General features: G+C 40.7%; 1 protein-coding gene across 1 annotated transcript in view; it reads right to left on the reverse strand.

Moving 5' to 3' along the window:
- Positions 1-685: 685 nt before the first annotated feature.
- The window catches only part of LOC124591452 (alpha-amylase 2-like), a 33,535-nt gene continuing 19,291 nt past the window's right edge, over positions 686-14,929 (reverse strand). Inside the window, exons 7-11 of the mRNA XM_047131732.1 lie at positions 14,482-14,603; positions 5,909-6,125; positions 3,293-3,411; positions 3,053-3,208; positions 686-890 (exon numbers count right to left, since the gene is read on the reverse strand). Coding sequence (XP_046987688.1) covers positions 876-890; positions 3,053-3,208; positions 3,293-3,411; positions 5,909-6,125; positions 14,482-14,603 — 629 coding nt within the window. The 3' untranslated portion in view covers positions 686-875. The remainder of the gene's footprint in view (positions 891-3,052; positions 3,209-3,292; positions 3,412-5,908; positions 6,126-14,481; positions 14,604-14,929) is intronic.

The following is a 14,929-nucleotide window of genomic DNA, read 5'->3' on the forward strand; positions in this document are numbered from 1 at the left end:
TGCATCACTGCGCGAGTGTGATCCGCGAGGACAAAAGGTTCTACGTTAGCAGCAAGCTCTTTGGCTGCGTTACATATTAATACGCGGATCAGCGAAAGCAGAATTTGGTCTGTCTCTATGGCAGTGCCGTCTCATAGTGCGGAGACGGATGAGCGCTGCGCCTGCGCTGTTATGCTTAGCGGAGCGCGCTCTAGTGGGAAAGTTGTGTACGCGCTGACTACGCGGAACTATGTACACAACAGTATGTTGTCCAGATTTACCTTTTTATTTTAAAGAGATAAGGATTATTGTATAACATTTTGAACATTGTTAGGTACTCAACTACACCGATACGACTGCAGTGGAACAGACGGTAATATTAAGATCTTTGCAATTACCTATTGACTACTGTAAATAAGAGGTAAGCCGTATTAACGAAGAAACTAAATATTGATTTTTGGTTCAAGAAATGAATTTGCTGATGGTGGTTGGTGAATCGATCATATTCTTGCTTAACTGTGAATTTGGGTAAGTGAACGTAGATATTTAACACCGTCACAGGTGCCATATCGCTGCCAACAAGGGGAAGTATTACATCGTGTTTCCAAGACTGCAGTTTCAAGCTTTCAAAACCCGATCTGCATTATTCAGTATTTAGGTAAATGACCACTGACAAACATGTAAGGAGAAATAGAAATTAAAATGATTGGTGATAAGAAACTTTAATTTGGATAGTTTGAAAATAGAAAAACTGTGCATTACAAAGTTGTCTATTTGGCATCATTTTTCACAACGAAGATTCACAACATTTATCAAAAAGAGATGGAATGAATCCAGAAGACAGAGTGATGTCGTTGGTGGTGCTGATTTTTGAAGTCCCCAGTATACAACTGTGCTCAACCGATCTTCGCCTGTAAAGAGGAAAACATTTATTAGTTTTATAAAATGTTACCAAAATATATTAAATAATTATTTTGCATACGTAAATAAATTATTTACAACGCCTAATAAACTTTGTGTCATGCATAATATCCAAAAATCTCCAGTAATGTGTGAAACCGGCAAGTGTAACTTATGCACAGGGCGGCCTACTTATTTTCCATCAAACGGGAATGATCTTACAGCTCTAAACTCCGTTATGTGATTGGTTAAATGACTGCAACTTACGAGCTTGGATGTTGTGTTACGTACATTTTACGTGGTTACAATGAAACAAACTGTGGCTTTTTCATAACCCACATATACTTGTACTGCACCTTTGTTATAGGTTTTACGAGAGTTCCATTAATACACCAACAATCGCTTTTGGAAGGGTTTTCCGTTGGTAATTTATTATCAGCAGTACCGATATAGATTTTTCTTTCTAACGCGTTATTCATTGTTCTAGTACCTTTTCATTGTAAGTTCATTAAGTGTCCACGCTGAAATCCGACTATCATAACAGCCTATATCGCATAAAATTAAGGTGATCTGTAATCTTTTTCGGTCGCCATATCATTTTATAAAGTATTTTAAGTGTTCTCACACATAATGGTAATATTAATTATTTACTTTACACATTACATTCATTTAGAAGCAGCTTTAGAATTTGTTGAACCGTTTGTATTCTTTAAGTTTTTTAGATAGAGAGAAAATGTATAAAATTTGTCGACAGTACCTTTAACGGATTTCAAGCCACGTTTTCTCCCCTTAGGTGGCTCTGTTTCTTCGTCAGCGACAACGTCTACTGACTGTTTGCCATTTTCATAACGGAATACCAATAACATTTTTTACCTTTATACGATCAGCTTTCCATCGCCACAGGCTACGTTACATTTTATTTCATTGTCTAAAATAATTACTATTATTTGAGTGTTTATTTCGCTGACATTAATGACCAATCTTATCTGTGTACAGTGTAATATTAGATGTGAACGGCATTTCTAAAAGGATCTATGGGGCGGGGGGGGGGGGGGGGGGGGGGCCGAAAGCTCCGAACCTGCCCTGTAAGATAAACAACACATATTTAAACATGACCATAGTTAGTTGTTCGTGATTTTTGTGTCTTCTACCAACAAGCGATATCTTGGCTTCTTTTCCTTACTTAAATATTATTTTTCTGATTGTAATATTCAGACAATTTTGAATTCCACGGGTACTACATAGATTTTATATAGAGATTTAATACCAAAATTTGTCTTGAAAAGTAGAAACATGACAGCATCAGTAATTAATGATGTTGGTAGACGAGTATCTCCGTTTAAATCAGAAATAAAACACCGTGTATGAAGAAGCGTTATAGAGATACATGGAATGTAACAAAGAATATGATGGAAGCAAATACACGACTACTATGAACTGTTGTGCTACTTTGGTGGCTTATGAAAATGATACTTAACAAAAAAAGCAGCAGCAGCGTTAATTAAGGCTGAGGTCTTTTAGCAAACACATTTCTTTTGCTTACATATCACCCAAATAATTAAAGAAGAAATGTTGAAAATGTAGGTAAATTTTTGTGCATAGCTGCTGGTAAATCCTTCGGGATGTGAAAAAAAAAAGTTCAAATGCGTGTGAAATCTTATGGGACTTAACTGTTATGGTCATCAGTCCCTAAGCTTACACACTACTTAACCTAAAGTATCCCAAGGACAAACACACACACCCATACCCGAGGGAGGACTCGAACCTCCGCCGCGACCAGCCGCACAGTCCATGACTGTAGCGCCCGAGACCGCTCGGCTATCGGAATGTGAGGTCATGGTCCAAGAAACTCTTCTGTTCCTAACGTTTCGTCCATGAGTGCGCTGGACATCCTCAGAGTTGGCAAGACTCAGCGGAGGAGCGCCTCTGAGGATGTCCAGCGCTGTCCTGGACGAAACTTCAGGAACAGAAAAGTTTCTTGGACCACGACCTCACATCCCGAAAGGTTTACCAACAGCTATGTCATCTGATCGTGAAAGCCTTCAAATTTATGTGCCTCAACACATCTCTGTAAGACGTGTTTTCACCTTATGGGTTCCATAAATTTTACCGGTGATGTTTACTTGGTCCGCATATGATTTGGAATTTGTCCGCTGCAGGTTGTCGCACTTACCCCGGTGTGAATAGCGACCATGCCGTCATCGGCAGACGTGAGGATCTCGATGTAGGCCGTGCCGTCGCTGTTGACAGTGATGGTGGAGCCGGTGCAGCTGTTGCCGTTCACGTTACCAGATATAACGTCACAGTACGTGCCACCTGGTAGACCAGTCTGCCGAAAGAGAACTTATGTAATCCTTGTTTTCCTTTTGCGTATTGCAGTCTCAAAACACTACAAGGGAAATGTAGAACTCACCTGTAAGGTCTGCTTCAGATCGGCGCTAGCTTCGTTGTTGATCGCGATGAAAGCAACGTTTCCTCGCGAGAAGGCGATCTGGTAGTTGCCATTGTCCCACCAGTTGGCCATGGCAGTGGCTGTGGACGTCATTATAGTAATTAGCTTGTATGACAACTGGCATATAAGTGATGTAGATTTGGTGGGAAATTTGTTGTGAATGTGAGTGGAGTTAAACGACACATATATCACTGATCATCCATATCAACGGAACATAATGTGATACTGATGTAAATGTGAGAAAGGTTAGGTAAAATAGTTTTAGCAATAAAATCATTTAAAATCGATTAAAAATCTGTGCGGCTTTGAAAACTTTCATGATATAATGTGGACTTACAGCTGTCTAAAATTTTTGAATAACCATAACAGCAGTTCAGTGCATTATGTTTGCACATCACGAACTGAATAATAATAACTTAATCAAAAATATTACAGAATTTGTTATCAAAGAAGTGATCGTATACTGAAACAAATATGTTTCATGAAGAACAAAATGATCAAAAAATAATAACCACGTCCTTAACATATTTTTAAATTCCATCTGTTGAGGATTAACGTGCTGACAAAATCATTCACTTGATACGACACTCACTTTAATGAACACAAAATATGTGCACGTGGTACTTCCGTAAAAAGATGATGTTTTTATCAGTAGAACAAAACTATTCAGAATAAATACCTCTGACAATATTCGGGTGACGAATAGGGGCACAGATGACAGAAAAAAAGGGAAGCCAGCAGAACTTTGAGTCACCTATGTTTGATAAATAACTTTCTAAAGACAAGACCGCATAAATATTTCTTGATTTTCGACAACCGGTTTCGAAAGACTTTGCTGTCATCTTCAGGTCTTAAATATTTTGTTTCAAAATGTGTTCATCGTGAGCTGGAACCTCGCAGTAAGTTGTCATGTTAGTAGACAAAAGATAGCACATTGTATAAAACTTTGTCGGAAACAAAACATTTACAGTCAAAAGGTACCTAGTGCACATGGCCATGTCCCTATATGCAGCGCACACATGTGATATTTACGTCATAAATGTCACAACATACAAATGTACAGCAGCACAACTGTTTACGGTAGCTTGACATTCATTCAGTGACGATCCACCTTAGATGATGTATATGGCACCTGAAGATCAAAGAGAAGTCTGTTGAAACCTGTTGCTGAAAATAAAGAAATATTCAGACGACCTAGACTTTAAAAAGTCTTTTACCAAGTAAAACAGATTTCTGCTTCCACTTCTCAATATGAGAAATTTCAACCTATATTTGACATCTAAACCTCACAAACTCACAAAGAGATCCACAGAGTTAAGTGAATGCCTTTAGAAAAAGTATCAAAATTCAGGAAATAAGATTTACCTGTAATTAATAGCAGACACAGCGAAAAATTTGATGGAATTACGAACCAGACATTATAAATTTCTCGTTGCAGACGAGGAACCCATTACCACAGGAAAGGTCGCTCGACCACTATGTAGCATGTTCGATTCCTAGTGGCCAGTGAGACGGAGGTACACTTGTTGGAGGGGACATTAATTCAACAGCACCTTTTCATGGAATAACCCTAATGAAGTCACTGGTTTCATCCTCGCCTTCATTTCCGTATACATCTATGCTAATACAAATGGACATCATTGGGACTTCAGAATGTGATAAACAACCATAACTCGGAGGAAGGCAACGGCAAGCTATACCTGCAAGGACGCTCTGCAGTACAAGAGAGTGGCATTCCAGCGCTGTCTCAAATGCTATAGACTCTAGCTAACATAAATTTTTCGGCCGATGTGAGTCTATAACATAATTGTGACTGAATATAAATTGTGTAGTTCATTTTACTGAAAAATAGACTCAATGGAGAGACAAGCAAAGCAAAACAATGCCTGCCCTGACAGGAAAATGGGTGCCGACCGACTGCCGTGTCATCCGTCAAAGGCGTTACTGGATGCACCATGGAGGGAGGTGTAGTCACGACACCCATCTTCCGCCACTTGTCGGCTTTCTTGCCCCTGAAGCCGTTAGTTCTCACTCAGCTAGGTCCTTCATTGGCTTCACGAGGCTGAGTGTATCCAGTGCCAGTCCTACCACTAAGGAAAAATCCTTCTTAGCACCAAGAATCAGACCTGGCTCCTCCGCATAGTAGCCAGACATGATTACCACTTATATGGGGAGGTGGATGGAGAGAAATAACAATCCAGATTATGTTGCTTTACTGAAGCAACCAGTAATAAAGGAGTCAACACAAATACCTGGCTTCAGAACCAATACATTTCACAGTCACTTTTGTATTCAGAACTGAGAGTTTAATGGGAGAGTAGGTAAATAGCTCTGACGCCAGTTACAAGAAATAGCAGAGCCAGATATCACTGTACTTCCGTTTGGTGACTCTTAATTTCGAGAGTCACTACACTTACCAATGGCTCTCTAAAGAAGCCCGTTTCATCTCAACTTTTATTCGACTGTAAGATGTACCCTTGGGATCATGGTCAAGTCTTAGCATCCTCGACTACCATTTTCAGGAATTTAAGCAGACAGAATGAACCTATTTTCAGTCGTAAAGAAAGTTTCACTCACTTCCAGCAACATTCCTGAAGCCGACCATGTTGTAGATCTGCCTCCAGCGGTGTTCGCACACCCACGGTCTCGCGCAGGAGTCGTCAGAGTTGATGGTGGGAGAGATGATGTTGTTGCTGCTGTCCTGTGGAGGTCCGTCGTCGGAGCTGCTGAATTCGTAGCTGGACATCACTCGCGGGTAGCCGAAAGGCCATGCCAGCATAAATGCGACGGCCATCTGAAAAAGGAGAGAAAGCAATAAATAACAAAGTATGCACAGACTAATTGAGAAGTTTCATTTCACTCTGTATGCACTTGAACTGGATTGGGCCCAGTGAAATTAATAACAATGAGAATCCGGAGAAACAATCGATCGAAATATGAGCTCAAAACAATATTACAGGCCATAGCAGAAATCACACGTGGTTTCTCGAGACACTTCTTTGATTGAACTTCGTTGGTTCACAGTTTCTCGTTTAGATAGTAAATTAAAATTCATTTCTTCCAGTAGGCAGTATTATTTTGGTTTTCATTTATGGGTGCAGAGACTGATCATTGCTGTATAAGCTTACTCGTTTTGGTAATGTAGCAATATGTGTTGGAGAAAAATGTTAGATTCCATCAAACTAGCACGTAGTAAGTAAGGTGCTTTTCTGTTGTTGCAGTTGTTGCCTGCAAGACTTGCTTTGATACAGGTTCATATTTTAGTCTATATAGTATTTTATCGACCCTCAGCAATTGTAATCGTATGTCACGAAATAATAAGCAACCAGGTGCAGAAAGGAAATTTAATTTATTTATCGGTTTCGGGCACTTAGTGCTCCTCTTCAGAAGGTTATATCTGTCTCATTATTTGCAAATGTTAACGATAACATGCATGCAGCAAAATGCTATGGTCATGTGCTTCATAGCGTCAGTACAAAATCAGTGTAAAGAAGTGAAACAACAAGTGCCAATAAAGAAATTAAATTTCTTTCATGCAACTGGTTGCTTATTATTTCGTTATATGATAGTCTATCCTGTGCAATCATCTCCACCTCAACATTATCGCAGTCTATTTAAATTCAGGGTGCTTTCTGATTTGAAGCGTTCGCCTCCATCGATAATTAGCAGCGCCCCTCTCCCACACACACGCACACAGACACACACAGACTCACACAGACATACGCATACTTCCTTCAGTTATGAAACTGACGCTTGCTTGATGCCTCAGGACGCGTCCTGTCAAAAGATCCCTTCTTTTAGTCAAGTATTTTCAACATCCTTTTTTGAGTCATCAGTTTCAGACTGGTTTCATGTAGCCCAACACAAATTCCTCTCCTGTTCTAACCTTTTCATCTTAGAGTATCAAATTGTAATATATTGTGTATACTACAGTCTCTGTATTTCTCTACAGTTCTTACCCTCCTCACCTCCCTCTAGTATCACGGAATTATTCCTTAGTGCCTTAACACTTATCTTAACATCGTCATCATCAGTTATCTGCTATATTAGCAGGTCCTTTGCCTCTCCATTTTCTGCGATCCATTGCTTCCTTCTTAAGGCTGCTGTATGTTGTACCGTCCATCATGTCATCCAGTATCTGGAATCTCTTCCTTCCTCGCTTCCTTTTCCCTTCTACATAACCTTCTAAAACTGTTTTTATCAGTCCGTCATTCTTTCTTAATATATGTCCAATCCAATTTCTTTTTCTTCTCTTTATTACATCTAGTAACTGCCTTTTCTCTCCCACTCTTCTCAGTACCTCTTCATTTTTTACTCTATCCATCCAACTTATTCCTTCCATCTTCCGCCATGTCCAGATCTCAAAAGCCTCCAGCCTTTCTCTGTCTTTTTTCCTCATAGTCCATGTTTCAGCGCCATATAGAAGAACACTCCATACAAGATATTTTATGAGTCTCTTTCTGAGTTCCCTGTCCATACCGCTGCAGAAGATTCTCCTTTTCTTATAAAACGCCTCTTTTGCCATTGCTATCCTTGTTTTAATTTCTGTGGTGCACTTCAAGTCGGTGTCTATCCTGCTTCCAAGATACTTAAAATTTTGCACCTGTTCTAGTGTTTCTCCATTCAGCACAATTTTTATTTCCTTATTTCCTCCTATTGCCAATACTTTTGTTTTATTTGTGTTAATTTTCATTCCATGTTTTTTTCCGTTAGTTGCAATGGTGTCCACCAAATCCTGTAATTCTTTTTCCCCTGTGGCTAGAAGGACCATGTCATCAGCAAATCTCAAGCACCCTACTCTTCTTCCTCCAATTTCTACTCCTTTGTCATCTAATGAGCATTGGTCAATCATATTTTCCAAGTACAGGTTGAAAAGAGTAGGTGATAAACAGCATCCTTGTCTTACTCCTTTCCCTAGTCTGATCCAGTTTGCACTTTCTCCTCTCACTTTAACTGAAACTTTTTGATTAAGGTACAATGAGTTTATAAGTCTTCTGGTTTTCCAGTCCACTCTCTTTTCCCTCATAATAGTCGCCAGCTTGTCCCAAACCACATTGTCAAATGCCTTTTCTAAATCGATGAAGCACATATATAGGTCTCTTCCTTTTTCAATAAACCTTTCTCCCAAGATTCGTAGGAGCCCTATTGCATCTCTGGTGCCCGTATTCCGTCTAAAGCCAAACTGCTCCTCGCCGAGATTCTCCTCTATTACTTTTTCAAGTATTTTATTAATTATTCTTAACATCCCTTTGGCTGCATGTGAAATGAGGCTGATTGTCCTGTGCTCGCTGCATTTATTGGTTCCTTGTTTTTTCGGCAATGGAATCATTAACATACTGTCTCTTTTTCTTGTCAATGCTTTCTACGTGCTCCTCGCCTTGCTGATTCTGCGAAGAACCTTGTCATTTCTTATCAGTCCACTTAATTTTCAACATTTTTCTGCAGCACCACTTCTCGAATGCCTCTACTGTCTTCTGTTCTGGTTTTTCCTCTGTTCATGATACTGTACCATACACTTCTGTATTGTATACGTACATTCTCAAAAACTTCTTCCTCAAATTAAGGTCAATATTTGATACTAGCAGACTTCTCTTGACCAGGATCGCCCTTTATGCCTGTGCTAATCTGCTTTACGTCCTTCTTGCTCGTCCTACATAGTTGTTTTGCTTCCAATGTAGCACAATTAGTTAAACGACTTTGATTTCATGACGTTAAGTTTCTCGATATTTTTATTTCTAGATATGTGATCACGATGGACAGCAATGCGTATTCTGCAAAGCGCTGCCATGCTGGCCATACGGTTGCTTTTGTGGAAGCACGTTCCATTTCCCCATTAGGGTCGTTGGTACGTGTAGTGTGTCACCCAAACACATCCCACAAGTGCTCGAGGATTTAAGTCGGTGGAACTGGACGGCCAATCCATTCACGGTATATCCTCCAACTGCGCTGTCGGACACAGTCATCCATAAAAATGCTTTTACGGCAGAATTCTCTCATGAAATAATGCCCATGGGGAAGGAGTACAGTAACAACGGCATTGAGCAGTGAGCGTATCGTGTTCAAAGATAATGGTCAATATTCTCTTGTATGGTTAAATGGCGAAATGTGGGAAGACGTAATGCCGCCATTTACATTCGTCCTCTCTTTCACAAACCGGCTAATGTCATTCCCTCTAGTACCCAGGTCACCTTTCCTTATTGTGCATATTTAAAGTAAGAGTACGGTAATTAACATGTAATCTTCTAATACGTATATAGATGTTTCCCGTACGTACATATTTTGACGTCGCTATTCGACGCATGGTGTTCTGCCAGCCCGTCACGATTGTGAGAAGACGTTGTTGCAACTACGAGATATACCAGTTTCGGCCAAATTTTCGTTTGAAAATTTCTCTATGGTGTGGTGCAAGAAGGCGAGCTATCAAAACGACCAATTCAGAATAACACAGTGAATGGACTTGTCGACGTCGAGTGTTTGGAACAAGAACCAGACATGTCCAGGGCTTGCTTAGTTAGTGCACCAAACAGTAGTCGGATTCTGGAATGTGATTTGCATGGAACAAGTTCACTGTGGTCGATATTACACAAAATGTGTTTTTCAAGTTCTTCTGCCGCCCAAAACAGCTGTTTCGGTCAAATATTAAGAGTGCTGGTGTTTACCGTCCCAAAGTACAGTTTCTTTGAGTAGTCCACTTCACACAAGCATGTCGTTCGCTGTACGGCGTCATTACCAAAACTTGTTATATTTCGTCATTCAGAAAGCCTCAATCACATCGTCTTATCGTGAGGAAAAGCTATAAATATCCTCTGCTAGATAAATATGATAAATATAAAGGCGCCATGAGGTTGGCCATCAAGTATGTGCTGACATCTGACACGTAATTTTATCGTAAGGTCGAATGTGAGAGAACTGTTACGAACGCCACGTATGGTTCATCAGAAGGAAAAGCGCTATGAACTTATTATCTTTCCACACGTATGACTCTTATTACGGAATCCATTTTCTGTAACTCTCAGATCCCTCATTATATTTATTGTTTTTAGACATCATATTCAAATAACTTAGGTGTTTGGCGAAAAAGCGAGAGAAAATCTTTTTTTTCTTTCTTTTTCTTTAATTCAATAAATGATTCCCGTTTTTGCATCACTTTCCACTTAAGCTCGGTGAGAGTTTACGTTCATTTTTTATGCTTCCTTAGCTCAAGCGGATTTAATGCTTATTCCAAGAATAATAGACATTATTAACGTTTTAGTATAAGTTTCCTGGACGTCTTCCTGGCCCAGTCTTGACGATTTCGTATTTCGTTTTAACCTTATGTTACTGAGGCCTGCATCGACTGACTAATGCGGCTTTCACTGTATAATAATTTTTATACCGCACCGTTAGCTTAATATCACTGAGTGTCAGTATCAGACACATTCGCATAGATTCATGTAACAAAAATTGTTTCGTTACTACCTCGTGACAATCTGAAGATGCGGCAAACGTGCGAGGTGTATCATTAGCAACAAAGCGTTTTGCGACCGACACTGTTTTTTATAGTCTTTGTTTGGTTATTTAATAAGCTATTACGGTGTGTTGCTGGCCTCAATAAAGGTTGGGAAAAGGCAAGACCGATTAATACACGTTTTCCAATTTGTGAACAGTTTTTTCGTGCTTTACTCGAAAGTGTGTAAACGTGACTTATCTGGTTTTTGCACCAATTCCTCAATCTAGGAACGATTATTGAGCTCTGCTCATCAGTCTGGGACGCACACAACGTCGGATTCAGGGATGAGTTAGAGGAGATACGCACAAAGTGTCACATTTCCTCACTTGTTTAAAAAGCGGGCACCAGTTACGGAGATGCTCATCAGACTCCGGTGAGAGGCGCTGCATGAGAGGTACTGTGTATCGCGGAATGGTTTGCTGTTCAAATTTCAAGATCTTGCATTCAAGGAAGAGTCATGCAAGATGTTACTTCCTTCCACATGTGTCTCCCGAGAGGACAAGAAAATCAGGGAAACTAGAGATCAAAGAGTAATTGGGGATTGTGCGGAAAAACTGGCTAACACTCTAATGTAAAATCTTAGAGACAAGTGTTGCCATCTGTCGCTGGGAACGGGAACTATCGAAATTGACATTAGTCTCACCCCTAAAAAACACATTAGGATATTTACGGGTGATAGTTCCCGTACCCAGTAACAGAGCTTTTACTTTTCAGGGTTCATATGGTTCAAATGGCTCTAAGCACTATGGGACTTAACATCTGAGGTCATCAGTCCCCTAGACTTAGAACTAATCAAACTAACCACCATCCAAATCAAAAAAGAGGTGTGATTACAAGTCTCGTTGACAGAGCCAGAAGGATTTGCACGCCGGAGTATCTAGACGACGAATTAAAACATCTGAAGCACGCTTTTGAGAAAAATGGCTACTCAAAGAAAGAAGTAAGCAGAATTCTGCACCCAAACAACAAAAAGCTTAAGGACAAGTCCGAAAAACGATGGAATAATACAGTCTCTCTCCCTTTTATAAAGAAAGTAACGGATCAGATTGGAAAGATTTTAAGTAAACATGATATTAGACCTGTTTTTAGACCAACGAAGAAAATTTGTCATGTTCTTCGGTCTGTAAAAGATAAACGCGCTCCTCTATCAGCCAGTGGCGTATATAAAATTCCGTGTACATGTGGTAAAGTTTATGTTGGAACAACAAAAAGAAGCGTAAATACACGGTTAAAAGAACACAGAAGTCTTTGCCAATTAGGAAAAACAGATAAATCGGCTGTAGCAGAACACGCTTTTCAGCCAGGAAATCATCAAGTGAAGTTTTCCGAAACAAAAATTTTATCTACGACGACGAACTATTACCCACGGCTTTGTAGAGAAGCAATTGAAATATATAATCATAGGGATAATTTTAATCGGAAAGAAGAGACCATGAAACTTAGTGATATTTGGACAGTAGCACTACAGAATTGCTAGACAGTTTTATCCGTGACGAGATTACGATCGATAGTTAAGTTTTATCTCTGACAAAGGTTATCTCTGCATATCACGTGTAACTCTGGTCACGCCCACTTTCTACGATACATAATTCGCTCTCAGAAGTCCGACCCGTCAGTCGGCAAGACTCACCGGAGGAGAAACACCCCTCTGAAGATGTCCAGCGCAGCTCTGGACGAAACGTTAGGAGCTGAAGAGTTTCATGGACCACGACCTTACATCCCGGAAGGTTTACCAGAAGATATGCCATCCGGTCGTGAAAGCCTTCATACTATGATACTTAAACCAAGCTGTCCTACGAACATCACACACATCCATGCCCGAGCTAGGATTCGAACCTGCACTGCAGCAGCAGCGCGTTTCCGGACTGAAGCGCCTAGAACAACTCGTCCACAGCGGCCGGCCCTCGTTTCAGGGTTAGCCCGTTTTTCCGTGCTTGTCTTCAATTGAACACCATTTGTGAATAGTGTAGGAAGCACCTACGTGAGGTATCGGAAGTATCCTCTGCCACACACCATGAAGCGGCTTGAAGATTATACAAGGTCCAGTCACGTTAATGTGACCACTGTCTATGTTCGACGTCAACGTGCAATAACCACACACAGACAGCAAGTTGTAGCACTAGCAGTGGAGGGTATATAAGACGTCTCTGGGGGATGCGGGAAATAATGCAGTTGTCACTCGGAAACGGAGCTATTTATCTGACTTCCAAAAGTTCATGATAATTGGCTTTCGGGCCGAGGATGAAAGGACTTCCGAAACTGCTAAGTTTGTAAACTGTTCCCTACCCAAAACCGGCACCGAGACAACACCGGCCACACATAATGGGATGAACGATGGCTTAGTAGATGTGTATGGGCGAATAGATGTGCAACTGTCGAGCAGCTGACCACCCATGTGAAGCAAGGAACTAGCAACGGTGTCCCTTAACGAGCATTCAGCGAGCATTGCTGCGTATGGGTCTCTACAGCAAGCGCCTGGTTCAGACATCCATACTGAATGTTGTTCATTAGCGACGAAGGCTGAAGTTTACACTGCAGTACAGCAACAGGACAACGACTGAATGGCGGCAGGTGGCTTTTACAGATGATTCTCGTTTTTTGTTTCATCAGACGGATAGTGTGTACGTCGTGAAACTGCTTGCAAACACCCTGCGACAACCGTCGGAACCGTGCAGTCCGGAGGAAAGAACGGTATGGTCTGGAGAATGCTTTAGTGGCATTCTCTGGGCAATACAGTCATTCTAGAAGGCACAATGGATCAACACAAGTATGCATCTGTTGTAGGAGACCATGGACATCCTTACATGGAGTTCTTTTTTCTTCGGCTCTGTGGTATGTAGCAGCAGGACAACGAAAAGTGTCACACAACTCGCATTGCATGTGCGTGGTTCGAAGAGAACCGGGATGATTTTACTGTACTCTCCTGGCGACCAAACTCCCCGGATTTAATCCCAATAGAGAATCCTTGAACCACCTCTATCGGGCTGTTGGAGCCATTGATCCTCAACGGAGAAACATAGCGCAGCTGGCCACGACTCCACATCCCTGTGGTTACCTCCCACAACCTCATTGACTCCCTTCCTTTATGTGACGCAGCGATCTGTGCTGCAAAATGTGGTTATTCAGACTTTTGACAGGTGGTGACATTAATATGACTGAACAGTGTATATGTAGATGTGCAAATAGAATTTTTCAGCAACTGTAGATCCCGAGTCATGATCATTCGTCTAATTAACCACCAATAAAACCGAAGTGATCTGTTTGTCGTAATCTATAGTACTAGTTGAACAAATCAACTCTGCTCCTGAAGCCAGTTATGACTTCAGTCGAATTATGTATCAGTGCCTCACACCCGCAAGGAAACACATTCCTCGTTCTATACGTCACACTGTTTTGAAAGTGTTAAATATAATGGAACAGAAGGCTTTACTAAATCAGTCAGCGCTGTCCTCTCTTGCGAAAGAATGAGCTTTTGCACGAAATCACTTAAGGTAAAACAGAGACTAGGATTGCAACAATTAAAGAGGAGTTATTATAAGGTGCCACCAGCCGTACGTGATTTTAATCAGATGCAAGCAAACATATGAACAGTTAGACACATTGAAAGATCACAGCGGTAATACCGAAGAAAGTTCAGTTAGGAGTGAGCGGAATGTCTTACCTTGTAAAGCTTCGGCTCCTGGAAAGTAAGGACGTTACCACCGCCTCCGTGGCCCCTCTGGTTGTCGTGGTTGTCAATGAAAACCAGTGCGTTGTTTCCGTTGACCATGCCCCATTCCTCACCTGAAACATGTATATTCCTCTTTCAACAGTCAGACAGAGAGCGAACTAATGATTTTAGACAACATTATTGGAAGCGTAAAGGTCTACACGAAATTAACAAGTAACAAGTCTTGAGAGACGAAATACTTTTTCAAATATTAATTTCAACAGTACCGGTTTCAGTCTTGACGCTCATCATCATAGCATTACATGTTACTCAGGTGTGTGAAGAGAAGTCAAGTGGAGCAAGAACATATGTCAAGAGACACATTTGTCGAACGAGCAATCAAGACTGAACACGTTGCCATTAGAGTAAAATAGTTTAAAAAATATTTTTGGCATCAAGA

The sequence above is a fragment of the Schistocerca americana genome, chromosome 2 (assembly GCF_021461395.2).
Source record: "Schistocerca americana isolate TAMUIC-IGC-003095 chromosome 2, iqSchAmer2.1, whole genome shotgun sequence".
In the NCBI taxonomy this organism is placed as follows: Eukaryota; Metazoa; Arthropoda; class Insecta; order Orthoptera; family Acrididae; genus Schistocerca; species Schistocerca americana.